Source organism: Aspergillus fijiensis (assembly GCF_003184825.1).
Source record: "Aspergillus fijiensis CBS 313.89 unplaced genomic scaffold BO72scaffold_58, whole genome shotgun sequence".
NCBI classification, from domain to species: Eukaryota; Fungi; Ascomycota; class Eurotiomycetes; order Eurotiales; family Aspergillaceae; genus Aspergillus; species Aspergillus fijiensis.
Window position 1 is genome coordinate 35,545 of NW_024469034.1, and position 23,661 is coordinate 59,205.

General features: G+C 52.1%; 9 protein-coding genes across 9 annotated transcripts; 2 read left to right on the top strand and 7 right to left on the bottom strand.

The window, feature by feature from the left end:
• Positions 1-546: 546 nt before the first annotated feature.
• BO72DRAFT_451555 (aminotransferase-like domain-containing protein) lies at positions 547-2,835 on the bottom strand. Its single transcript, XM_040945513.1, has 7 exons — positions 2,526-2,835; positions 2,426-2,462; positions 2,344-2,375; positions 2,062-2,272; positions 1,920-1,996; positions 1,030-1,854; positions 547-972 (listed from the first exon to the last, which is right to left on the bottom strand). The coding sequence occupies exons 1-7, from the start codon at positions 2,667-2,669 to the stop codon at positions 718-720; spliced, it is 1,581 nt and encodes a 526-aa protein (XP_040797567.1). The 5' UTR covers positions 2,670-2,835; the 3' UTR covers positions 547-717.
• Positions 2,836-4,451: 1,616 nt separating this feature from the next.
• Positions 4,452-6,983, top strand: BO72DRAFT_499884 (amidohydrolase family protein; the record flags this gene model as incomplete). The annotated part of the gene is made up of 2 exons (XM_040948869.1): positions 4,452-4,928; positions 5,805-6,983. The coding sequence occupies 2 exons, from the start codon at positions 4,452-4,454 to the stop codon at positions 6,981-6,983; spliced, it is 1,656 nt and encodes a 551-aa protein (XP_040797568.1).
• Positions 6,984-7,540: 557 nt separating this feature from the next.
• BO72DRAFT_451559 (putative thiamine pyrophosphate enzyme) lies at positions 7,541-9,781 on the bottom strand. The gene is made up of 4 exons (XM_040945514.1): positions 9,586-9,781; positions 9,478-9,520; positions 9,298-9,420; positions 7,541-9,220 (listed from the first exon to the last, which is right to left on the bottom strand). Coding segments are annotated over exons 1-4 (1,803 nt in total). The 5' UTR covers positions 9,588-9,781; the 3' UTR covers positions 7,541-7,585.
• Positions 9,782-9,937: 156 nt separating this feature from the next.
• Positions 9,938-12,842, top strand: BO72DRAFT_451560 (IQ calmodulin-binding motif protein). The gene is made up of 6 exons (XM_040945515.1): positions 9,938-10,297; positions 10,349-10,791; positions 10,853-11,669; positions 11,719-11,850; positions 11,906-12,301; positions 12,372-12,842. Exons 2-6 carry the CDS (start codon positions 10,411-10,413, stop codon positions 12,644-12,646), a joined length of 2,001 nt encoding a protein of 666 aa, XP_040797570.1. The 5' UTR covers positions 9,938-10,297; positions 10,349-10,410; the 3' UTR covers positions 12,647-12,842.
• Positions 9,942-10,453, bottom strand: BO72DRAFT_451561 (uncharacterized protein). Its single transcript, XM_040945516.1, has one exon. It carries the CDS (start codon positions 10,238-10,240, stop codon positions 10,010-10,012), a length of 231 nt encoding a protein of 76 aa, XP_040797571.1. The 5' UTR covers positions 10,241-10,453; the 3' UTR covers positions 9,942-10,009.
• Positions 12,843-13,437: 595 nt separating the features above from the next.
• Positions 13,438-15,377, bottom strand: BO72DRAFT_451562 (alpha-ketoacid dehydrogenase kinase family protein). Its single transcript, XM_040945517.1, has 2 exons — positions 15,136-15,377; positions 13,438-15,047 (listed from the first exon to the last, which is right to left on the bottom strand). Exons 1-2 carry the CDS (start codon positions 15,345-15,347, stop codon positions 13,739-13,741), a joined length of 1,521 nt encoding a protein of 506 aa, XP_040797572.1. The 5' UTR covers positions 15,348-15,377; the 3' UTR covers positions 13,438-13,738.
• A 2,067-nt stretch (positions 15,378-17,444) lies between these two features.
• On the bottom strand, positions 17,445-18,366 carry BO72DRAFT_451563 (uncharacterized protein). The gene is made up of 4 exons (XM_040945518.1): positions 18,015-18,366; positions 17,906-17,946; positions 17,764-17,832; positions 17,445-17,678 (listed from the first exon to the last, which is right to left on the bottom strand). Exons 1-4 carry the CDS (start codon positions 18,027-18,029, stop codon positions 17,570-17,572), a joined length of 234 nt encoding a protein of 77 aa, XP_040797573.1. The 5' UTR covers positions 18,030-18,366; the 3' UTR covers positions 17,445-17,569.
• A 344-nt stretch (positions 18,367-18,710) lies between these two features.
• On the bottom strand, positions 18,711-21,825 carry BO72DRAFT_530908 (K+ transporter). Its single transcript, XM_040950326.1, has 5 exons — positions 21,246-21,825; positions 20,932-21,192; positions 20,112-20,876; positions 19,904-20,050; positions 18,711-19,853 (listed from the first exon to the last, which is right to left on the bottom strand). The coding sequence occupies exons 1-5, from the start codon at positions 21,444-21,446 to the stop codon at positions 18,867-18,869; spliced, it is 2,361 nt and encodes a 786-aa protein (XP_040797574.1). The 5' UTR covers positions 21,447-21,825; the 3' UTR covers positions 18,711-18,866.
• A 270-nt stretch (positions 21,826-22,095) lies between these two features.
• Positions 22,096-23,517, bottom strand: BO72DRAFT_451566 (urea carboxylase-associated family protein). Its single transcript, XM_040945519.1, has 2 exons — positions 22,507-23,517; positions 22,096-22,452 (listed from the first exon to the last, which is right to left on the bottom strand). The coding sequence occupies exons 1-2, from the start codon at positions 23,243-23,245 to the stop codon at positions 22,253-22,255; spliced, it is 939 nt and encodes a 312-aa protein (XP_040797575.1). The 5' UTR covers positions 23,246-23,517; the 3' UTR covers positions 22,096-22,252.
• Between the last annotated feature and the right edge of the window lie 144 nt (positions 23,518-23,661).

The following is a 23,661-nucleotide window of genomic DNA, read 5'->3' on the forward strand; positions in this document are numbered from 1 at the left end:
GGTTGTACAGTGTCACGTGATGAATGAGAACACAGCAGTAACAGAGCGCTTGAATTGTGCTTGACCTGGGCCAGGGAACCCCGACAAAGCAAAACAAATAGCACGTATAGGGGATATGCTCTTCCACAGGAGGCTTGAGGTCGAACTTACCAACAAGTAGCTCCCTAGTAAACCAATCCAGCTGGCTAACAAAGGGGTGAGGATACAACGAGTCCAAGATCAAGCGTAGAGATGACAGGAAAACAGACGATGAAAAAGAAACACTAGGGGTATCAATGCTGTAAGACTCAGTCTAAGATTATAAATTGTCAAAATAGCTCGCCATTATCTCACCATGGACCGGATTTCCGACATGTAACGCGTTATCAGGGTTGAACAACGTTCGATTAAAGTTCCTAATCAATCGTTCGACTTGTGGATCAGGGGCGGAAAATTGTTTTTACGCGGCTATGCTTCTCGCTTGGGCTACGAATTCAGATCCGGACCGACCACATCGTGCTGCAGTAAGCACATGCAAGTAATAGTCATGAAGTGATGGTAGATTGCGTTTAAGATGTCTGTCTAGCTCTAGCTTTGAGATTATTAGGAAGCCAAGATCGTAAAAAAAGGCATGTCAAGTGCCTAGAGCACCGGAGTACCTCCGCCCCCGTCGCCTACATGCTAAACCTCTTCTCATATGTACTTATCCAACCAGGGTATCAAAAAGAAGTTACACGTCTAAAGATCAAATTGCACCCGGAGAGCGTTGCCGAAACGTCGGATGGCTTCATCGATGTTCTCAAAACTGGCGGCAGCGAAAGTTGCGCGGAAGAACATCTTGCCCTCGCCAACTTCAGTGGCCATGAACCAGCTACCTCTGGAAACAAGGACCTCGTTGTCAACAGCAGCAAGGAAGATCTCTTCTTCAATCTGATTACGAGTCTTGCCTGCCGCAAGGCCGGGATGCTTTTGCCAATCAATGCCAATCCAGTGCTAGAAAACTGATCAGCTTGTCGAAATCCACTCATTATAAGGTATTTGAGCACTTACAAACATGCCCGCTGCGGGTGCAACCCAGCTCGCAATTTCCTGTGGGAGGTGCTTCTCACAAGCAACTACCAAGGTATCCCTGCGACCGGTATATTGCATACGAAGGTTGATCAGCCAGTCAAGGTACCCAGCATGACCCCAATGCTCGTCCAGAAGCTTGAAGAGAAGAATCTGCGAGATACCGCTCGGGTTCTGGGCAGTAGTCTCACTGTGACGAATATAGCGCTCGATGAACTGCTCCGGAGCAACCAGCCATCCGGCACGCGATCCAGGAGTGAGAACCTTAGAGAAGGATTCAATCCGGCAAACGCGGCCATCAGTATCCAAGCTCAGATATGAAGGGACAAGCGATTTAATGAATTCAGCGTGATTGGCCGGGGGCGGTGCAGGAGTGCCGTCGGCGCCGGTGTAGGGCTGCATCTGCAGGAAGTAGTACGGCTCGTCTTCCACAATGAAGATGTCATGCTTCTGAGCGACCTCGTACACAGCCTTACGCCTCTCAGTCCACTGAGTTGCACCCGTGGGGTTTTGTCCCGTCGGGATAGTGTACAGTACGCGGGGCTTGCGGCCACCGCGAGTTGCCTCATCCCAGTTGCTGAGAGTTTCGTCAAGTGCCTCGGGCAGAAGACCCTGTTCGTCCATCTTGATCCCGACTACCTTGAGGCCGAGAGGAAGCGCGGTTTCCTTGGCACTCGAGAAAGTGTATTCTTCCATCATGATGTAGTCACCTCTGTTGCAGAGAATGCGGAGGATAGCATCCCAGGCGAAGGTACCGCCAGGCGTCAGACAGCATTGCCAATCGGAGTAAGGGGGGTTGTGGATAAGCTAAACGCCAAGCATCAGTCATGAACAGAGCTTCTAGCAGTGTGCTTTGCCTGTCAGTGACATACCTCTGTGTGTTCCGTGACGAACCGCAGCAATTGCGGGGAGCCCGTGGCCTGGCCGTAATTAAGCGCAACCTCCAAGTCTGATGAAAACAGTCTCAGCCATTGAATAAGCTTCTCAAGAGGAAAGCGGTCATTTAACACTCACCGTATAGACTTGTTCCGTCACGCGTGTCTCCCTTCTTTGCAGTCAAAACGGCACCGGATTTGCTGCGTTCTTCGGGAGAGAAGCCAGGAGGGGTCGGAACCTTCACGGAGAGTTCATCGAAGGGGAAATATTCAGGAGAGGGAAGACCGCCACCGAGGGAAATCAAGCCCGGGTTCTTGAGATACTGCGCCGCACCCTTTAATGTTGAGGTCTAGAGATATCCAACGAGTACAAGTTAGCTTCGAAATAAGCAGCCGAGCCAGTGGGGTTTGACGGACGAACCTTCCGAGCCTTTGCCTCGATGGAGAAGATATCTGGGAACAAATCAGGATTCAGTCCGAGGAACATAGTGGCGGATACTAACCATCCCAGCGTTTGGCTTGTGGCTTGGTATAGCAGTGCTGATAATAGTAGATGAGGGGTTAGTTCCGTGCGCCATCAGCAAAGCCAGAAAATGGACGTACTGGGCTTTTGAAGAGGTCACTATGGGTCGCAGGCGCAACGCCCAAGGGAATCTTTGCGCTCTTTGCTCTGAGGGCCGGGATGGCGTCGACTGTCAATGGTCCGGCAGCGGAAGCCGAGCCCGAGTCAACGGCCGCGGGGCTCATGGTCGAATTGGAAGCTGGAAAAGATAGGTTGTAAGTGGGTGGTATTGTTGTATGTTTCGCACTTTGTGTCGGAAAAGTGCAGAAAGAACAGTGTGAAGGGAAAGAGATGTTGCAACACCGGAAGATGAGTGGGAAAGAAGTGAGAATAAAGAGAAGGAAAGGAAATCGAGTCACACACTCCGACAGCTGCCCGTCCGCTTTTTGCTCCGCTTTGGACCAGCTCGGGCGGACCGGTTCCGCCGGCAAGCGTCGCGCACTGCAACGGCGATTTGTCCACGATAGCAATCTGCGCTGCAGGACTGAGTACAGCAGCTTCCCCTGGCAATTGTGATTGGCAAGTGAGGGTGATATCTCAGGAGCAAGTGGATCAATCGTATTGACCCTAGAAGGCATGGTAAAATCTTTCTATCGAATTGCGAATGCTGTCATCGGTAAGGCGTGGCGGGGTATTGTATGTACTGTATGTAATCCAAATACCGCTCTCCATACATGTTCGAGTTATTTCCGACAGATACGGATTTGATGCCTTTCCCCGCATCTGCGAAAACCTGGGGTAATCACGAATCATTGCATCATGTGCAGTCCCTTCACTGAATCCCTGCGAATCTGGATCTTCAAGCAGGGATCTCCCAAGGATAGAACGTGACGACAATTGGAGGGGGAAAGTTGAGAAGTGGTAATGGTGCATATCGGCGGTATGACAGCCCCACGCCTAGATAAGGCTATCGCCGGCATCGGAGCGAGGCTTATCGGAGATCCGATCAGCCATCAACCAACAACCAAAGAGGTCAGTGCAGTGCAGTGCCCATGGTATCATATCGCTGCCAAATGGGTCAAATGAGGAACTATAACCGAGAAACTTTCAATGCACAGTACCCTTGTTGCGTAAATATGACAATATGATTTGATTTGTAATGGGAAACCCTGTGCATTCACCTAGTCTTACAGTAGTCACAGGCGCAACTTCATTAGTGTACTGTACAGTACGTGGGGTTTCTATACTGTATCGGTGGCCTGGTCGTTCGCGACCCGGAAGAGCCTCGCAGAGAAGACCGTGATTCCTCGGATATAAGATTCGAATCACTCGATCAATCTAATAACTAATACTGTCCTTGTTTGAGAGTGGTCCTACTGAGTCCAAGTAGGTATGAGTGAGTGAACGTCTGATTAGTCTCTCTATGATCATGCTCAAGTAGCTCTTCCACAAGGATTCTACAGTAGGTCAATTAATATGGGCTTTATTTCCGCTCTCTCAGACAAGAAAGACGACCCACCCGACTGGGCAACGATTTAACCACCACAAATCCTTATGGCAGCCTTCTTCTCCTCTCTGCAGTTCTCAACATCACTTCCAGTTCTGGCTGAGAGCGTGGGTCATTAAATGAAAATAATGGTCCAGTATTTTATCACCATCATTGGGATCTGTACTGCAGTACTCTTCTTGTGGGTCTCCACTTGAAAACTAACCCCAGAATATCTCACCCGGTCTCTAAACTGATGCTAATGGCTTCTGGCCCAAAACTTCTCACACCGCGCAATCGTCATCCATCCATCGAGCCAGATAGCACGCAAGGACCGCCAGGCATTAAAACAAGATCCGTCACTGATGCCTGTCTCGGGAGCGCTCTGGTTAAGGATGGGTGGGTAGACTATCGGGTAACCCCAAGGCTCCTCGCGAGGCGTCTTGGTAAGGTCTGTAATCGGCACTGTGATTCGCGAGTACCCCATGATGAACCGCCTATACCAATCGCGAATCCAATAAACTTCAGCAGTGAGCGCCGCATGCTCTTCGTGCAAGCCTGGCCGTCCACGGGGCGGTTCTTGCGCAAGGAAATCCCCACCCCGGCTGAATTGCGATACCTGGGGTTTGATCCCTCTTCGTCAAAGTTGCAGGTGCCGCGATCACCGTCGCAGACGGAGGAGGATGCCTTCACCAAACAACTGCGACGGATCGGTGCTTTGGAATGGGAGAATGAAGACAGGTGCGAGGAGGCGTACTTCGGCGATTCGCTGGACATAGGCCTCCGCAGATTTCGGCAGGCAACCTACGGGTGGCCTTCGAGCGGCAAGGGGCTCTGGACGTGGGAGTACGATGCTCACCCACGCCGGTTGGAACAGGAGGCCGAGCAGCGTGAACTGCTGGCTGCGCTGAAAGGGGCTCAGGATATGGATGAGCAATGCGCGATTCTTGAGCGATTGGGGCTGGCAACTTTCTATGAGGATCCAGCGGACTATCTTCGGCTTGCGGACCTTTACAGGGTCAGATGCAGAGGGAGAGTGTATGGTATGAGGGAATTATGACGAATGGCGGTCATGGTGAACTGGAATGGGGAGTATCTACGGGTCAGTGGAGGGCCGTTCGTGACCTCCAGTATCCGGACCGGAACACCAATAACTTAGCATCGAGCTTGGAGTCGGGTATAGTACTACAAATATATATGAACTTCAATACTATAATCGCCAGGATATCTGAAACTAAGATTAAAAACAGTGTTTTGTTTTTGTTTTGTCATATATAGCCTTTAGAAAGTCCCAATTAATGTCTTTATTCTAGTAAATTTGAGACAGAGCAAGCACAATATTCAGATATTGGTTAAGAGTATATGGCACCCGAAAGGTGCACTGCTAGCACTCTGAAGCGCTGTAAATCAGAAAGATATTTGACGATAACGCGCAACCCATTGACAATACCGGACGCAGTATGGATAAGTAGCATGAGTTTCAATGTTACGTGCGGAGTGCAGCATCAACATGGCTAACTTCCCCTCACTTCCCCTCTCGAGAAAGCCACATCAGTCATCCCGGCATAAGACAAGCATTACATCGCGCTCACCATCACATGTAATACTCACCTCAATGCTCATCCAACATCTCACCGATAAACTAAAGTTCTACCCCGCAAGACGAAAGGCCTGGGAAGACTTGACCGAGAGTCGACATTGAATCTGGAACCATGCGACCCCTTTCCATCCAAGCCAGAAGCTCAACTCCGAGCTCATCGAGCCACAATGCTGGAGAAAGGAATTGAGGACCGGCCATTTTCGTCATGGGCCATCATGGTGAATCTACCATGGTTGAATCCCCAAGTTGATCTATATAATGACCCTTGAAGGATGGACAAATTCGAGAAATCAGGACATCAGTGTCTCCCGGAGTCATCGACGTTTCCAACTTTATTTCTATAACCCAATCACGCAAAACACCAGCATTCTGTCCTTCATCAATCTTCTACGCAAGACCTCCAAGCCCCCCACCAAAATGCGCGGAAAGGTCACCATCGAGGAAGCCTTCGAGATCCCGTCCGAGGCGGATCAGAGCCGCGACCAGGCGGCGATTTACGTGGCACCGGACGACCTGGAGCGCTACCTGCGGCAGATCAAGTCGATCACGGGGGAGCGGCTGAAGATCTCGGAGGACAACGGGATCGGGTACACGGTGCTGTCGCTGACGGTGCCGGGGATCCAGGGGATCCGGGAGCGGGAGAAGGCGGAGTCGCACGCGCGCGAGGTGAACAACTACATCGCGGACAAGATCAAGGACCACCGCGACCGGCTGGGCGCGTTCGCGGCGCTGTCGATGCACGACCCGGCGCAGGCGGGCAAGGAGCTGCGGCGCTGCGTGAAGGAGCTGGGCTTTCACGGGGCCCTGCTGAACGACGTGCAGCACACCAACCAGCGCGGCCGCTGCCTGTATTACGACCAGCCCGAGTACGACGAGTTCTGGCGCGTGGCCGTCGAGCTCGACGTGCCCATCTACCTGCACCCGGCCGCGCCCACGGGCGACAACTACAAGGAGCACTACGAGAACCGCAAGTACCTGGTCGGCCCGCCGCAGAGCTTCTGCAACGCCGTCGGCCGCCACGTCATGGGCCTCATCACCAACGGCGTCTTCGACCGCTTCCCCAACCTCAAGCTGATCCTCGGCCACCTCGGCGAGCGCATCCCCTTCGACTTCTGGCGCGCCAACCACTGGATCAACGACGTCGAGCGGCCCCTCGCCAAGAAGAACGGCGACACCATGTGCGAGCGCGACGTCCTCCACTACTTCAAGAACAACATCTACGTCACCACCAGCGGCCACTTCAGCACCAACACCCTGCGCTTCGTCGCCGAGGAGATCGGCGTCGACCGCATCATGTTCAGCGTCGACTACCCCTACGAGAGGCTGGAGAACGGCTGCGGTTGGTTCGACAACAACTCCGACGAGCTCAAGAAGATCCTCGGCGGCCGCGACGGCTATCTGCGTGTCGGCAGGGACAACGCCAAGAACGTCCTCAAGCTCTCCAAGTTCAAGGACTCCGACGCCCCCGTCTGATCTGGATGGCTTTTTAGGAGTCAGCATCAACTGATTTGCCTGCTTGCTTTCGCTTTTGCTCGATTTCGAGTCTTGGCTTCTCTATTCTTCGTGTCTTTCATTGTTTCGTTTGTGGGTCGTAGGCTGAAAATTGCGTGGAACATGCGCTGAATCAGGGGTGGGGGCGGGTTTGCTAAGACTGTGAACACTCCTTACTTAGGTAACTCATCTAGTAAGTAGGAATAATGCATTGTTTGTTTCCTTGCTTGCTTGAATCATGTGGGAACGTTACTCATCGTATTGTATAGCTCGTAACAGCCGTTAGAGTAGCACAAACACACTTGATTTTTAGAAAATAGGGCTCGCTATTCACAAATAACAGGGGAACATGGCACGTGGTACTCTGAGCGCTCTAGCATACGTCTGGTCCTCTCAAGGCAACGCTTTGGATGCCCCGTCAAAGACAGAAGCATTGGGTTAATTCGACTGTTTTGTAATCCAAGCGCGACTAAGGCAATCTGACGAGAACTAAAGTAACTTGATTCATATCGATCTTCTTTGCAATAATATATAGACTCCCATGTAAGTCATCTTTGCTAGACATACGATTCAAGTTCAAAAACTCAAAGTTTCGGCTTTGCCACATATTTGCCCTCCGTCCCATCCAACTGCGCTTCCAACACAGCCGTGGTGCCATCCTGCACACTCTTGATGGCCTCGGGCAGCAACCGACGGAGCTCCGCAACCGTTGACGCCTGCGCCGCCCAGAATTGACCTCCCGAGGCCGCCTTCGCGATCCCGGGGTAGTCCGGAGTGGGCGCGAAGGAGATGTTGAGGTCTTCGTTGGTGGCCCGGGAGCCGTCACCGTTGGGGTGCACCAACAGCATACTCCTCCGCGGGGCATTCCAGCCCTTATTGTTCAAGACAATTGTCAGGATGGGGATATTGTACCGGCGCGCCACCCAGTACACGGAGCCAGGCACCGAGAAGAGGTACGTGCCGTCGCCTACGATTTGACAGACGAACTTGCCCTTGTTGTTCCCCCCGTGTTCAAGATCGGTCGCGAGCTTGATGCCCAAAGCACCGCCACCAGACCATCCAAGACCACCGCCGCCGCAGTTGATCCAGGATTTGGGGATAGTTGCCGCGATTTGATCGGAGACGATCCCAGTCAGCGTCACGGACTCGATCGCCCAGATGGTGTCAGCAGGACAACCTCCCCGGAGCTGGGAGATGAGATACGACGCGTTCAACGGCGCCCCGTCCCCGCCTGCTGGGACCACGGCCATATCGGTGATTGCCTTGCGCGTTTTCCTGAATTCTTGCTCACGACGTTCGCCCCGCGTTTGGTTCTCTGCCGTGTTGATAGATTGTTGTAGCTTATGATTGGATGCAATAAAGTCGTTGATCTGCTTGAACGCCGTTGCAGACTCCGCCCGGTAAGTTGCACTCGAGTTGATATAATGCACAGGTATCTGTTGCTTGAGAGGATCCACGTCGACGTGGACAATTTTGGCGGTGTCGGAAGGCTTGCAAATGGTAGGAATCCATGGTACGTCGCAATCGGCAACCAGAATAAAGTCAGCCGTCTTTATCGCATCATGGATTCCAAACCGCATTCCTAGAGATGCTGCATGGTCACCTGGGAAGCACATGTCGCAGCCACCAGTATCTAGAACGCGCAGGCCCTTGAATGTGTCGGCTAGAGTGACCAACTCCTTCACTGCCTGGGGGTTGCGGCCTGAGTATCCTACGATTGCCAATGGCTCTTTGGCAGCCGCAAGCTCAGTAGCAATCAACTCCACTCCTTCCGAAGGTAGTGCTGGTGGAGCAACTCGTACCCACTGGCTTTGATTGATGGAGTACGGGGTTATCTCCTCCTCCATGACTTCTCGAGCACCAGCCAGGTAGACAGGGCCCTGAGGGTCGCTTGTGGCGAACTGTAAAGCCCGATTCACCATCTGTTTGATGTTCTTGCCCGAACGGATTTCTCCAGCATAACGACAGTACTGAGAGACGATCTGCTTCTGGTCCGGAACATCTTGGATCCAGTGGATGTATTCGGTGCGAGAACCCCGCATCTCACCCTCAATTGTATAAGGAGAAAGACCGGCAAAGATCAGAACCGGAGCACGACCACAGGAAGCGTTGTGGATGGCTGCAGCGAGACCTTGCGTGCCCACATCGACGTGAACAATCACACATTGAGGCTTGCCAGTCAGACGCGCATAGCCATCGGCCATGGAGAGAGCCACCATCTGCCAAGAACGAAGGATTGCGGGGTTAGTGCGGAGGTGCTTGAAGCCGAGAGCCTGGCGATAAAGAATCAACCCACCTCATTGGGACATGTTACAATCTTTGGGAACTCGGTGGGTTTCTCTTTCTGGCCTTTGACCATGGCTTCTAGGATTGAGGGATGATCGGAACCCAAATTCACGAAGACATGAGTGACGCCGGCCTGCCAAGTCAGCTCCTGCTGTGAGAGATGTGGTCATCGAGGTCCAAATTAGCATACCTCCCACAGAGCCTCGAAGAAGGCAAAAGATGCAGTGTAGACCCTGCCGCCGGAGAACCGTCAGTGATTGCCCGCTTGCTTGGATATTCATTCATGAATTGCACCTACATGGTGATGACTTCAATCAAGATCTGGGGTTCAGGATTCGATATGGATGAGAACAAGCGGGGGAAGTGGGATGTAAGGGGGATGTAGCAGAGAAGAACGCATTTTGACTGATTGATAAAGTAAGGGCTCGGGTTGAAGTCCGAGCAGTGGAGCTTGAGCCCGAGGTTAAGATGGGGCGATGGAAGGTGGATTGTAGATTGTGAGTGAGGGGAAATGATGGAATTGACTTTCTGAGGTATGAGTAAGCCACTTTGTAGCAGCAGTAAATCTTCTAAGCGAGGAGGGGAGGAGAAGCATTCTGCCGTACCACCCCTTCTTTCCCCGCTCGCTGCACTGGACTCAAGTACGACTACACCACTGTACATACACAACATATGCACTGACCTGCACCAATATTCTCCGAGGAACTCGACTCTTTCTTACATCAGATGCAAATCAGCCCTATGCAAGTTCTTTGCCGGGTTCCCGCCCTTTCTTGGAGCTTGTTTCCAGAGCCAAGCCGGTTACGAGTGGAATGGATCCATCTGGCACTGGGGCCGATGACGTGGTGGCTCAGCCCAGCAAGACAATACTGCTCCCATTTTTCGTCATTTCCATGTGCGACTGTGAAAGCAACCCCTGCAATGTGCAGCTTCCATGGACTTAAAGGATCCATTATCACTACTAATTATACATGATAGCGTACGAACCATCGCACCAGAACACAGCTTAGGTAAAAGAGATTTGGTCAGTCACATAAATTAGTCGCTGACATGCCGCGTAGGCATCACAATACTAGCACTTCTACTTTTACGTCACAGTTTGCCGGTGCGTCGGTGATTATTTATGGCGGCCCTTTTGCGACCGGACGATGGTGCCTCATCCACTTTACTGCTCTATATTAAGCTATCCGGGGCCCTCTTCTCCATATGTCTGAGTACCACTGTTATCTGGTTTTTTCGTCAGCCCAAAAGTCCCAATCAGTTTCGCACCACCATGCTACCGGACAGTGTTTACAGGCTCTGCCATGAAGATCAGACCGTTACATCCGAGCTGTTACGTGATCCCTCACAGTCACCCCCAAAAGTCTTTCACCACCTCTACAACGATCACAAATCCAAAAATCATTCCGACTCGAAGGAGTCTTTAACCGGTAGAGATGAACTGCAAAAGGCGGCGGAGTGCGGGAACTGGGGTAATTCCCAGCCAAGCAAGCTTTTCCTTCAGGTCAGTCAGCTCGATAAACTTCTAGATGGCGGGGGATGATTGCTGACTACTGTGATGCAAGATTTACCACGATGCTCTCTGTGCGTTAGATAAGAACCCAATGGCGGGCGTCGTCTCTCCGCCATTAATGGGAAGTCATGGTGTTGTACCTTTGACCATTATCGCTCCCTTGCCAGATTTGTGTCGACACATGGCGAATTGCATTGTGCGTGCGGAGAAGGAGGTCTTTCTGGCAACTAACTTCTGGATCCACTCCGACGCATCCACGCTTATAACCAATGCATTCCGTGAGCTTTCCAAAAGAGCAGGCGAACGCGGTGAGAAGGTGATTGTGAAGATGGTGTACGATCGGGGTGACCCGCAGCAGCTGTTCGAGAACCATCTGCCCGTACCCGAAAAGAAGTACAGCGGCGGGAAGGTTAAGCTCCCCTCGTCCGAGGAGATCCCTAATATAGACCTGCAGGTCATTAACTACCACCGACCAGTGTTTGGTACATTCCATGCCAAGTTTATGGTCGTTGATCGTCGAATCGCGCTGCTACAGAGCAGCAACGTCCAGGACAATGATAACCTGGAAATGATGATTCATGTCGAAGGGCCCATCGTCGATGGTCTTTACGATACAGCATTGATCTCTTGGGGTCGGCCCCTGGAGCCCACTCTGCCGATGCTCGCGTCGCCAGCCACGGGTGCTGCGATCCCCTGCCAGTCGACCGTGGAGCTGGACCATGCAGCACCGGCACGCGGTCCTCTTCCTGAGCTCACCGTACAAGAATCCCACTATGATACGAGTCTAAAACATGAAGCAGAGCGAATGAATGGGCTACTTGAGCCTCGTGACGGTGAAAACAAAATTCAAGCTGTCACTCGTCGTTTGAGTATGTTGATCCTCGCAACTCTCATTGCAGATTGCTGACCGCGACCAAGATACTACGATTCAGCCAAATACGACGGGTGACGCTTCGGAACGTGATCAAGAGCTTCAGATGCAGCCTTATATTGTTCTTCCGCCCCATGATCCTTTCCCAATGGCTGTAGTCAACCGAGAACCTTGGGGGGGTAAGTCCAGTCGCGCGCCATTAGCAGTAGATGGTCACTAAAGAAGCGATACTAGCACCGAACCACACGAGCGTTCATACCCCTCAGAACAGCAGTTTCCTCGCCGCCATTCATAATGCCCAAGAATCGATCTTCATTCAGACTCCGAACATGAACGCGGAACCCATCGTTCAGGCTCTGCTGGAGGCTATCAAGACTCGCGGCGTAACGGTCACTGCATACTTGTGTCTGGGCTACAATGACGCTGGAGAGCTACTTCCGTTCCAGAATGGTACAAATGAAATGATCGCGCATCGGATGTACAAATCGCTGGAGACCGATGAACTTCGCTCCCGACTTCGAATCTACAACTACGTCGCCAAGGATCAGACCAAGCCCATTCACAACAAGTTCAAGCGGCGCAGCTGCCATATCAAGTTAATGATCATTGATGATAAGGTGGCCATCCAGGGTAGGTCTCACATATCAGACGTTTTTGTGTTGCGACCATGAGTTATTTCTGATCTAACATCATCATATAGGAAACGGCAACCTCGACACACAGTCCTTCTACCACAGCCAAGAAGTGAACCTCCTTCTCGACTCACCGATTGTCTGCCGAGCATGGAGGGAGGCTATTGACCGCAACCAGAACACGGCTCTGTACGGCGCAGTCAGCCCGGAAGATGGCTGCTGGCATGATCCTACCACCAATGAGATTCCCGAGGGATCCATTGGCACTGATCCTGGTCGCTTCAGCTGGGCGAAGGGCGTGGTTGGCGCTGTTCAACGTGTGCGTGGTGCAGGAGGATTTTGATTAACCCTATACTTGCTATTACTTTACGACATCTTGTTGATATCTACTCCTCACTGTCTAATTTCGGATCTTTTCTGGTGTATATAACCTTTGACCTGTATATGCTAATGTGAACAAGAAGCTGCAATTTCGATCGGGGCCATGCTTTTGGTGAGCTAAAGTCTTGTTCAAAGCTCCAAGTCTATTTGAACTTTCTCGACGTGCCATAAATTACATGTCAACAGACCAGGCCAATAGCTATTCTTCTGGAAAGCCATCTTCTCAACAGGTGAGAAGGAGTGGACGTAGTTCGTGTCAGGTCTGGCTCTTTCGGGCCTGGGGAGGCTCTGGGCTACATGGCTCTGTGCGAGTCTAGAAGAGACGACTACGATGCATTACTGTGTCTTTGGGTGGTGGTCCACGGTTCGGGGTGTTATTACTTCTTTGGATGAAAGTCGAGGCCAGTCAAAAAATTTCCGACTCCCATGACTGAGCGGAGCTCCCGAACTATCCTCGGTCGGTTTCAGTGCTAGATCTCCATGAGAAGCACCAGATGGTCCTGCATGAGGATTGCTTACAGAGACAAGACAAGCAAACATATGAGAAGCTTCTATCTCAAGTTTTTCAATCCATGATTGACTAACTAATCAGGATCAGCTAGAACCATTTACATTTACACGGGGTGCGTAATATAGGTATAAATATTGCCCGTAGGGCTGAGCAAGGACGGTGGGTCTACAAGCCCAGAACAGGGGAAAAGTCTACTGCTCTACAGGTGGGTTTGACTCCGGGAATGAATACCAGGTAGCTGAGCAGACAACACGGTCGCTGGGCCCAGTCTACAATCTTCCATTATTCTACTTATCTCTTCCTTCGGAATTGGTAGTGATAGGGTTGCTGCTCCGTCTAGTAAGCTACCGCCAGAATCTTAGGCAAGAGTGGTAACTTCACCCAGAAAAACAGCATATGCAGGGTGATTCCAGCTAGCTTTAAATCACACCGTAGTATCCTAACTACCTACTTACCTCTAACCAAGTTCCTCAAAACAATCAAGAGTGAACACGCCCATGATCCTCACCATCCAGGCAACCTGCGAAAGGCATAGCTTACAAATCACGAAACGTTGCCCACTCCCTGCAACGTCAAATACACATCCGTGCCCCAGCCCCAGAGACTCTGAATGGCAATACTGCCCCCAAAGTACTCCGCGTACGCGCGACTCAACGGCAGCCCGTACCCGAGTCCGGCGATACTGCTTAAATGTCCATTGGCTCCTCCACCACTGGTGGACGCAATCGTGTTCAGCGCCTCCATGCCTTCGTTGCTCTCCGAGCCCCCGTTGTGCTCATCGTACTCTGAGAATGTCGTGAAGCTGTACGACCAGATATTCGGCAGCACTTCGGGAGGGATGCCGCCGCCGCGGTCACGAATGCGGATCGTGATGCACTGCGCGGACGGCGGCGTGGTCCAGGCTTTGATGGATTCGTTGGCGTCGGCGGTGCCGACGACGGTGTTGTCCATTTCGAAGCCTAGGTCTGCCTCGGATTGTGGGGGGCACGGGTGTTCTTGTTGCAGTGGTTGTTGCTGCTGCCAGCCTTTCGTGGTCATTCTGGCGAGGGGATCATGGTGGTGATGATGGGAAGAGGGGACGTCCGGGGCGGCGGCGATGGTGACTTCGATGGGTTCGTGGCCGTTACCGGACTCGACGGTCGCGCGGAAGGCGTTCTTCAACAGCTCTGTGAGGATGTATTCCACGTGGACCGGGACGTGCGCGAACGAGGCGTCCGGCTGGCCGCCGATGACGAGCCGGGGCCGCACGCCGTATTTGAGTTCGCAGATCTCGCCGACGAAGTCCTCGCAGAGCTTGACAATCCGGGCCGGTTGCAGGGCGGTGTCAATCACTCCGATGTAGTTGGACGGAGCCGCGGCAGCGTCCTTGGCTGGTGGGGATGATTGCGGTTCTCGTTGTCCCTTGGGCTCGTGGTGGCTATCCCGGATTGGCTGCGAGGCGAAATGAAGCGCCAGGTGTTGCTCGGCGATGAGGCGGGTGCCGATGCGGGCGCGGAGGTGGGTGTCCAGGAAGCGGGTAACATCGGTGGGGTCGATGTAGCGGCGACATTCGAGAAACCCGCGCGCGAGGATCGGGATGGTGTTGGTGTGTGTGTGCACTAGGTCGGCCAGGACATCGGCGAACTGGGTCAGCTCTTCCACGGTAGTAACCTGGCGCTGTTGGTAAGGGAGGAGGGTGGAGAGTGAGTGGAGGTAGTTGTTGTAGATCTGCGTGACATGGGGGTTCGAAACGACGATGAAGGGGAGGTTCCGGAGGGCTTCGATTCGTGACGCCAGCCGTGCTGGGAGCAGGGACAGGGTGAAGTTGGCCGAGGCGAGGAGGGCATCCTTGGATAACGGCGGTCTTCCGTGTCTGGAGCAGACGCCAGCATTAGTATCTACAGCGCTGTAGTTTCGATGCAATCTCAGGTTTGTAGTATCCAAGAGGCCAGGCAACTTACTTGAGCAAGTCTGTCAGCGTCAGTGGCCGTCGACGACTGGCTGCAAGGCGTGCGACTTCATCGTTAGCCCCATATGCGAAGGGGTGTTGAGAGGCTGAGACGTGTCGGAGAGATGACGCCGACCACGGGCGTGTCTTAGGAAGGGTGCATAGTTGTGTGCGCGAGAGTCTGGCACCCACAGACGGCATCTGCAAAGCCCGTGGTAGTGTCATCACGGTTTGTAGCCATCATTCAGCTTCAAATCGGGGAGGTTAACTTATCAGTAATGACCTCACTGCGTCCCTGCTGGGGGGGGTTTCCCGCACATTCTGCCGAAAGGCGGTATGCTAGTTTCCAGCCAGTTGTCCCCGCAGATAGCCGATAATGTCTTATCTTCCCAATCGCATAGCTGGAGTCCATCTCATTTGCCTATTTACTGGAATTGCAAGGCTACCATCAGGACATATGCAGTGTAACAATATGATTACTTCCCTTGCAGTCATTACCAAGAGACCCGGTGCATTTATCACTGCTAACAGGCGGTTATACCCGCTTGCATGCTCCATTTGCCTCCCGATTGCCTTGTCTCTACCATTCCTACTATATCGGACTGGTATGCCTAACCAATATCCATGATCATGTAAAAATGTATTTCGCTCTATCAACCACTAAACTACAACAAGTGGTACTATGTTAATGCTTGATCTTTCCTATGTGGGTGAATAGCCTAAGCTTCCCTGGCTTGAGCTGGAAGGCTGTTGGTAATAACCTGGTATGTATTCACCTTCCACCATCTAAATCTATAGGTTCACAATAAAATTCGTACTCAAGGTTGCTATCGGTTACTCACCTAGATAATATATTGCCTTCTACTTGTTCTCCCTTTCTCTCCTCTTTCTCTCCTTCCTTCTCCATTTTCCCCACCATGCTCTCTACCACTTTCCACCTCCCAACATCCACCCATCTAGGCAATCAGAAAATAATATCATACTTCTACCCTCCCGGTGGATCGTGCAGCCCCAAGGACAAAAGGAAAGGGGTGTGATAGAGTAGTATCAAGGCTACCGATCCATCAGCAAGGTAGGTATTGCTTCTCCTGTTTTCTAGATCCCACCAGCTAATCCGCTCTGGAAAGGTGTCAATTTTACAATCCCTCAACTACCAAGGCGTGTTTGACCCGACTCTAGGCCTGAATTGTGATGCACATATTTGGAAAGCATGGCTGCCTCTTTTTCCCCACGATTCAAAGGTTACTACATTCTGTGCGGTGGACGTGTAGCCCAGGTAAACCACCTTCGGCGACCTCCCGCGGGCGAGCTTAACATATCACATATCACGTCCTGAGATCTGTCATCCGACTGCGTGACCCAGATCACCAGCGCGGTGACTGGCGACTATGGTGTTGGTGTTCGCTACCTTACATACAGCAACGACTGGGGAGGCTTGGGCAATATGGCCGCAGCCTCTCAGGCTTTGTTGCCGTATGCGTCGAGGCCAAGAAAGCGGATATCTTCAGAAACGCGGCACTCCAGCTGATCCGCCTGTCTAGCCATGTGCTACCACGAGCGAAGGTCAGACGGGTATACCTTTACTGCAGCAAGATGAGAGCGATCTCGCCATTGTCTACATTTTCATGATAAGCCAAATGGGGACAGCAGTAAATTTTGTCACCAACGACAACCCGCGTTAAGGGAATACAGACACAGAGAGTAAAGGAGACTCGGTCGAGTCCTACGCCAAAACCCGCGTTAGGGGAAATATTCGACCCAGTTCTGTACTGTTCGGATGGCGAAGAAGAAGAGGAATAGTTTTTCGAAGATTTCCGTAATTTTGTATTGGGCAGACGAGGCATGTTGTGATCTTTCTTGCCTTTTCCAATTTGCAGACCTGCATTGGCTATCGCAATTGAGTTGTTAGCAGTCTACTTTTCACTGGTCAGCCTGAGTACAAGTCTCCGGGAGTCCACTGGTGGAAGCAGCTAACCAGTAGCTAGACATTTTCTTTTGTGATTAGTTATGTATATATATTGCTCAAGGCTCAGCAGATCGTCAAATATCAGTATAGAAACTGTATTTGTATTACACTCAGAGCCACCATAAGCGGCACTATCACGCGGTGGCTGCAGAAGAGGGCTTGGAGACTTGTATCCTGGCTGACCAGGGAGCGTAAGGTCGCGAACAACATGACTTGTAGATTCATTACGCTAGGAAAAAAGATTTGGCGCAATTGATGTATGTTATCATTGACAAAAAAAAGAGAAAAGAAGCAAACGACACAACACCGCGCTCAGCTCGGAATCACCGCACAGCGGACGATCCGGTCCTCACACTCATGATGCTAAGCCTCCTTGCTCTACAGTGAACTAAAATGATTTCGTAACTCGTACATGAAACACATCCTTTAATCCCCCTTCGTTGTGTCCGCAAGTCCAGTGAGAGGGAAAGCCGGAGGACGCTTATTGAGTGCGCACCTCGCCGTCCTGCTCGACATGCACGTGTTCATTGGCCTCGAGCGAGAGCACGCTGTCCTCGGGGTACTCAACACTAGCGCAGTAGTCAGCTAGTCTGCCCTCTCGAGGTGGTTTCGGGAGTGTGGGTTGTGCGGAGTGGAGTAGTTGGGTAGCGGGAGGGTGGGTGTTGGCTGCCTTACGTGAAGCCCTTGATGAGAGAGTACTCGTGCTTGATGGTGCCGCCCTTCTCGGTGGCCTGCTGCTTGGCCCTGATGACAGGAGGAGAGGGTGTTAGCTTGTGTTCATACAGGAAGTCACTGAACAAGGTAGAGGATCGCTTACTTCTCCAACTCCTCGGGGGGAGAGTCCTTCTTCAGGGTGACCTGAAACAATGGTTAGTGTTTCCGAAGAGGGGGGGGAGGAATCAGCGGGGAAGTGGAGCGCAACGAACGTTGTAAAGAGGCATTTTGGTTGCGGTGTGGTGAAAGGCAGAGAGCCGTGAGAATCTAGTGAGAATGATGGCTGGATGGGGGAGTGGTTTATGGAAAGTAATTTGAGGGAAGAAAAGCGGTGCCCGGGGAGGTGGGACGAGAGAAGGTTTTATACTCTGTTGCGTGGTTCTAGTCTCAATAGGCAACCCTCTCTGCGGGGGGGAGGGAAGTTGCCCGTTGCCCGCACGGCTGATAAGGGGGTGATGGTAGGTAGGAATGATGGTGGTGGTGGTTACAGCCACTAACTAGTCGACTTTACCAGTAAGAGGGGGAGGGGCATCCGTTTTTTTCTTTCCCTTTCTTACTACTTGCGCCATGCCTGACAGCATGTGTGTCACTTGGTCAACTTTAAGTTATTCTAATTGTCAAGTCTACTACTGATCAGGCTACAAGCGGAGTGAAGTCACCCATTGCGATAAGACGGTTGTTTATCCCCCACCAGAAAAGCCATGACGCATGCGCGATGACGCTATCGGAGGGTCACGTGGACGCCTGGTTCAAAGCCCCTCGGCTCAGCTCAACGCCTTTGTCCCAATCGGGATCTCTTGTGAGGATCAACGATCTTATCCCATCTCATGCACAGTGACGACAAGGGAACCCCCCCCCCCGGTAGATCAGTCTGTCAGAAAAACTTGTTCTGACATACTATACTACTTGCGAACTCCGAGACATCAAGAATGAATTCAATACTGGATATTAATGTCGCTCGTGCCTATGATTCGTTGATTCGTGATCTCTGTACAGTCTGTCGTGATAGTATTCCCCATTACCTTGGGTCACTTCCTATTGGTGATCAACCACTATGCACAGCCTCAGATATCCTTCAGAAACCCAACTTCAATCACCCGTTCTGCCTCGAGACCCAAAGATGCAATCTTGGCCCTGGTGTTATCTCTGATCCACAAGAACATCCAGAGCACCAGACCGCGGAACATATTGGTGCCTTTCTTGATCCTCATCTGCTCCTTGCCGGTGATATAGAGGATGCTATGCACACACGCGCGCTCGAGCTTGTTCAGCGGGTCACTATATCGTACCAGGCTGCTGGACTGTGCTGCCTCCGATCCACTTTCTCCCTGACTTTCTGTGCTCGGAGATCGATGTCCACTCATTGCGACTCCATCCAGCTCCATGCCGTGCCCATTGTCGACAAGGTATCTGCGGACCTGATCCGTGATGGTACTGGCTAGATTCGGAGTCATGATCTCATCATTGTAGCCGTAACGGACCACAAGCCGATAGCAGTTGGGGATGGCGAGCCGCGAAACGGTATACCTGTCTTCCACGGGGACTGATGGCGTCTCGAGGGGTCGCAGGTGGAAGAACACAATTACTTCCGGCATAGAGGTGAGCTTGAGGACGAATTGACTGAACACGATAGGGGTGGTCTCGCCCGCCTTGTCGAAGAAGATCCCGACCCCGGGGTTGGTGCTCAAAGGGACTCCGTTGAAGCGGTCGGTGAGACGCATCCTACCATCTGGATCTTTGGTCACGAAATGTGAGGTAGGGAACCGATCCTCGGCCTCGGCAAACCACTGCTGCTCTTTCCCAAACCTCCATAATAGGAACACGAGTGCTAGAATGGTCGCTAGCGCTAGAGTGAACCATGCACCTGTAGGAACCTTCGTGAGTGCTGATGAAAGATATGCCCCGTCAAAGCAAGCGATCACAAGCCAAGGTATAAAGACAATGAATGGGCTGATGCGCCACACGAATATTGCTACCATCGAGACCATACAGGTGTCAAAGAACGTGACAAAGATGACACAGACACCGTATGCATTTCCAAGGGATGTGGTCTGCGTTGCGTCAGAGAAAAGAGCCATAGCAAATTGAAGAGGTAACATACGTTATTGTAGATCGACGCTACCAGGATCGTCCCAACCATCAAGAGCCAGTTGACAATCGGAATATAGAGCTGGCCGTGGAACACATCGGACGTGTGTACCACTTTGATCTGGGGAAAGTAGGATAGCTTCATCACTTGTGCCAGAAGCTGCTGTTGCATCAGAACATGCATCACAATCATTGTCATCAACAAGAGAAGAGTCCCATACCTGGAAAGTTGCAGTGATAATCGCCTGCGATGCAACGATCGCCGCGAGAATGGCAATAATCAAGGCCGGATAAATAGTACCCGGCGGCGCTGCTTTATAGAACGGGTTAGAGTAGGCTTCCGGGTGCACACTGATGTATGCCGCCTGCCCTATGTACGCTAACAGGAGACATGGGAAGGTGTAGCACAGCCAGCTGATCTGAATTGCTTTCCGACTGAAAGCGCCCAAGTCGGCGAAGAGAGCCTCAACCCCAGTGAAGGCGAGCAAGGTTCCGCTCAGCATGCGCCATCCAGACTCGCCATGTCGAACAAGGAATGTGAAGGCGTAACCCGGGTTGAAGGCAATGAAGACACCGGCATCATAATGCGCGAGATTGTAGATGCCAAACACAGCATTAAACCCCAGCCAGATAATCACGATTGGCGCAAATGCAAACGTCATCTTGGTGATGCCAAGCGGTTGTATCAGAAACAACACGACCAAGATAGCATCAGTCACGCCAATGACGGTGCCTTTGGAAATGTTGGGGGAGACGATCTCAATACCCTGCACGGCTCCTAGGACGGACTGAGCTGGAGTGAGAAGGCCATCGGCCAGGACCATTGTAACCGCCAATACGCCTACCACTTTCAAAAGATGCCTTGCAAACTTGCTTGTCTCGAGGCTATGTCTGGCGTATCTGCTGGCTCTTTCAAGATCGTTCGACAGGTGTCTTTTCATCTGGACAAGCGAGGCTTCTCGAGGATCGCGATGGGTTATATTCATCTACAGCCAGCGTTTTAGTCCAGTACCTGGCATGTCTTGAAGATGACGAACTAACATAGCGACTGAGTAGAGAATACGTGCTGAATGTACCACCCTCGCCGTCATTATCAGCATGGAGCACAATGAAGATGTATTTGACAGTCACCATCAAAATTAAGGACCATATGATGATGGAGAGGACGCCGATGAGATCTTCTCGCGAAGGTGGCGCGCTGAATGTCGATGAATAGACATAAAGCGGACTGGTCCCGATATCACCATAAATCACACCGATGGACTGATATGCGAGCCACAGAAGCATCTTGCCTTTGAACACCTGCTCGCGTCAACTCTGACCAGCCTCAATGACTACAAGGACGTCAACAATACCTGCTTCTGCTTATAGTCGCCTGGCCTGCGCAGGCCGGGGTCATCGTCATGCTCCTCGACCGTGCTCGATCTCTTCTCAGACTGATTCAGACAATTGTTCCAAGGACGAACATTGTAAATCGTATCGTACGGCTGTGAAGGCTCTTTGTGGACCTTCTCGCCTACAGTAGGCGCCTTCTCAGCCTCAGATTCTGAGTCCATGCTAATAGTGTGGGATAGTGACAGCCCGGGAACCGCTCGACAAATGTTAGAGAATAGAGAACATCCGGACGAACACAATCAGGCAACAGTCAAAACTTCGGATTCGGAGGAGTAGTTGCATCAGCTGAAAGGCAAGCATGGTCAAGCTTATGGCCGAGCTCCTGGTATTTGTATCATTCGTTTCAGCCTCAAAGTCAGCGGGAGTAGCGATTCCATGGTTCCAGACATTCTTTTCTCGATGACAGGCCTGTCGCGACGGGATATCTCGACATCGACAAATTGCAATTATCCTACCATTCGTATCCTTATCTCTGTAGATTCCTTTTTTTTCAGTTTCTCGAAGATATAAAGCAAAGATAAGCAGGATAGCTAGCTGAGCTTTTTCTTGTACGAGGCATTTTTCATGACCAGCGCTGCTCTCTCGATCCTCTCGGTGCGGGATTTGTTGACACCAATGGCTCCCCAGCCCCGCGCGATAAGCTGGACAAGCATCGTGGCACATGGGATCGAACTCTCACTCCGACTTGCTCAAAGCTCCAGATCGAGGTATTACTGTGCAGGGATATTCGAGGTCAATATTCGTGTCTGATATCAGTTCCGTGGGCGGGAGTGGTCGTCCTGGCCACACCCGTTCCTCAATCCTTGGTGTCGTCGAACGCTTGAACAAATCAAGTCAGACCAATTTTGGACTATGCAATTTGAATGCCGCATCTATCAGTTTCAATTCTGTGTGCAAATGGGGAAGCATTACTCTACTAAACGTACAGAGCAATAATCTAAGCTGCAGAGACCTCATTCCCCCCCCGTTACAGCCCAACATACCCCGTTCCGTCCCTCTCCCTCTGAGGCATCTTCATGCCATGTGCGCCCAGATATTTGGGACTCTGGGGTGCGTTCCATCCTTGCAACACCGTCGCGTCCGCGAGTTTGTATACTTCCACCCCCAGAGGACGAGTTGTAGCCCCCATGTCCGCCTTTTCCTCCCAGCCCCATTCCGACAAGTCGCCTGCGGAGCCTCATTAGCTACGTTACAATACACCTCCTAAAGACTCTCACTTACCTCCAGGACACGCGGAAAGCGCACACAGAACATCCACCTCCGCGAAGAACTCAAAGTACTCCCCCGCTTTGGCCGGCGAAGTCTCCATGAAGTATTTGCCCTGCTCATCCAGTCCCGTCACTTGGAACACGTTGAGCACATCGTGCACATCGAGCTCGGTCAGCCCATACGGCACCACCGCCCGTGTCAGGTTCGAATGGCAGTGAAAGTCGAAGCTCTCGCCGCCCATGACGAGGTTGACGTAAGGGTCGCAGCGAGTGCCCAGGAGGTCGTGCACGCGTCCGCCGAACTGCGTGGTCCCAAAGCCCTTCCCTTCTTTCTTCTTGCCCTCTTCGTCCAGGATCTCATGAAGCTGGCCGCCGGCGAGCGAGTCTCCGGTGATGGAGACCAGGGGACGCAGGTACGGCAGGTTGGACCAGAGCCGATCGCCCACGGACACGTGGGAGGCATGGATCTGGCGGGTACGTGCAGCCCACAGTCGCTCCCGGGGGTTGTTCGCGTTCCAGATGTTCAGGTCACCCACCTGCGGCCCCTTCGGGGTGGTGAGACGGCAAATGTGGCCGGCGGGGACCACCCACGCTTGCCCGGAGCATGGTCGGATCGTGAAGGATGACTCGAGGACGCGCTGGGATGGCTCGTTCGCCGTTCTGGAGATGGATCTGTAGACTTGCGAGATCGCATGGACCCCTGAGTCTGGGGGAGCCGTGTATGCGGGCGGTGGGCGACGTGCAGGAGCCATATTTCGCGGGTGCTTCTTCCTCTGGATCTACCTGAGTTTGTAATGGGAACGAAAGCCCTGGGATATGCAAACAAAGTTTAGGAATTAGGATTCTGACTTAAAAAACAATCTCGGGAAAAGGAATCCGGCGCCATTAAATGCATCGTGGCCCTGGGAACTGTGCCGATAATCGCACTCCTACTCGTACTTGAGTATGAGCCATCGTATTCGACCCCATACTACCCCGCTCATATCTCACAGTCGTGACCTCTTCTGGCAATGGCGACGACGAGGCACCGGGCCGACATAGTGGGGTTTAGACCTTATCGGGTCTCGCCCGGGCCGGACGATAAGTGGGAGGCAGTTTATCGATAACTCATCAATTAGTCATAAAAAAGTTCCCCGCCTGAATGGATGCCTGGCGCAGTTTTCTGTCG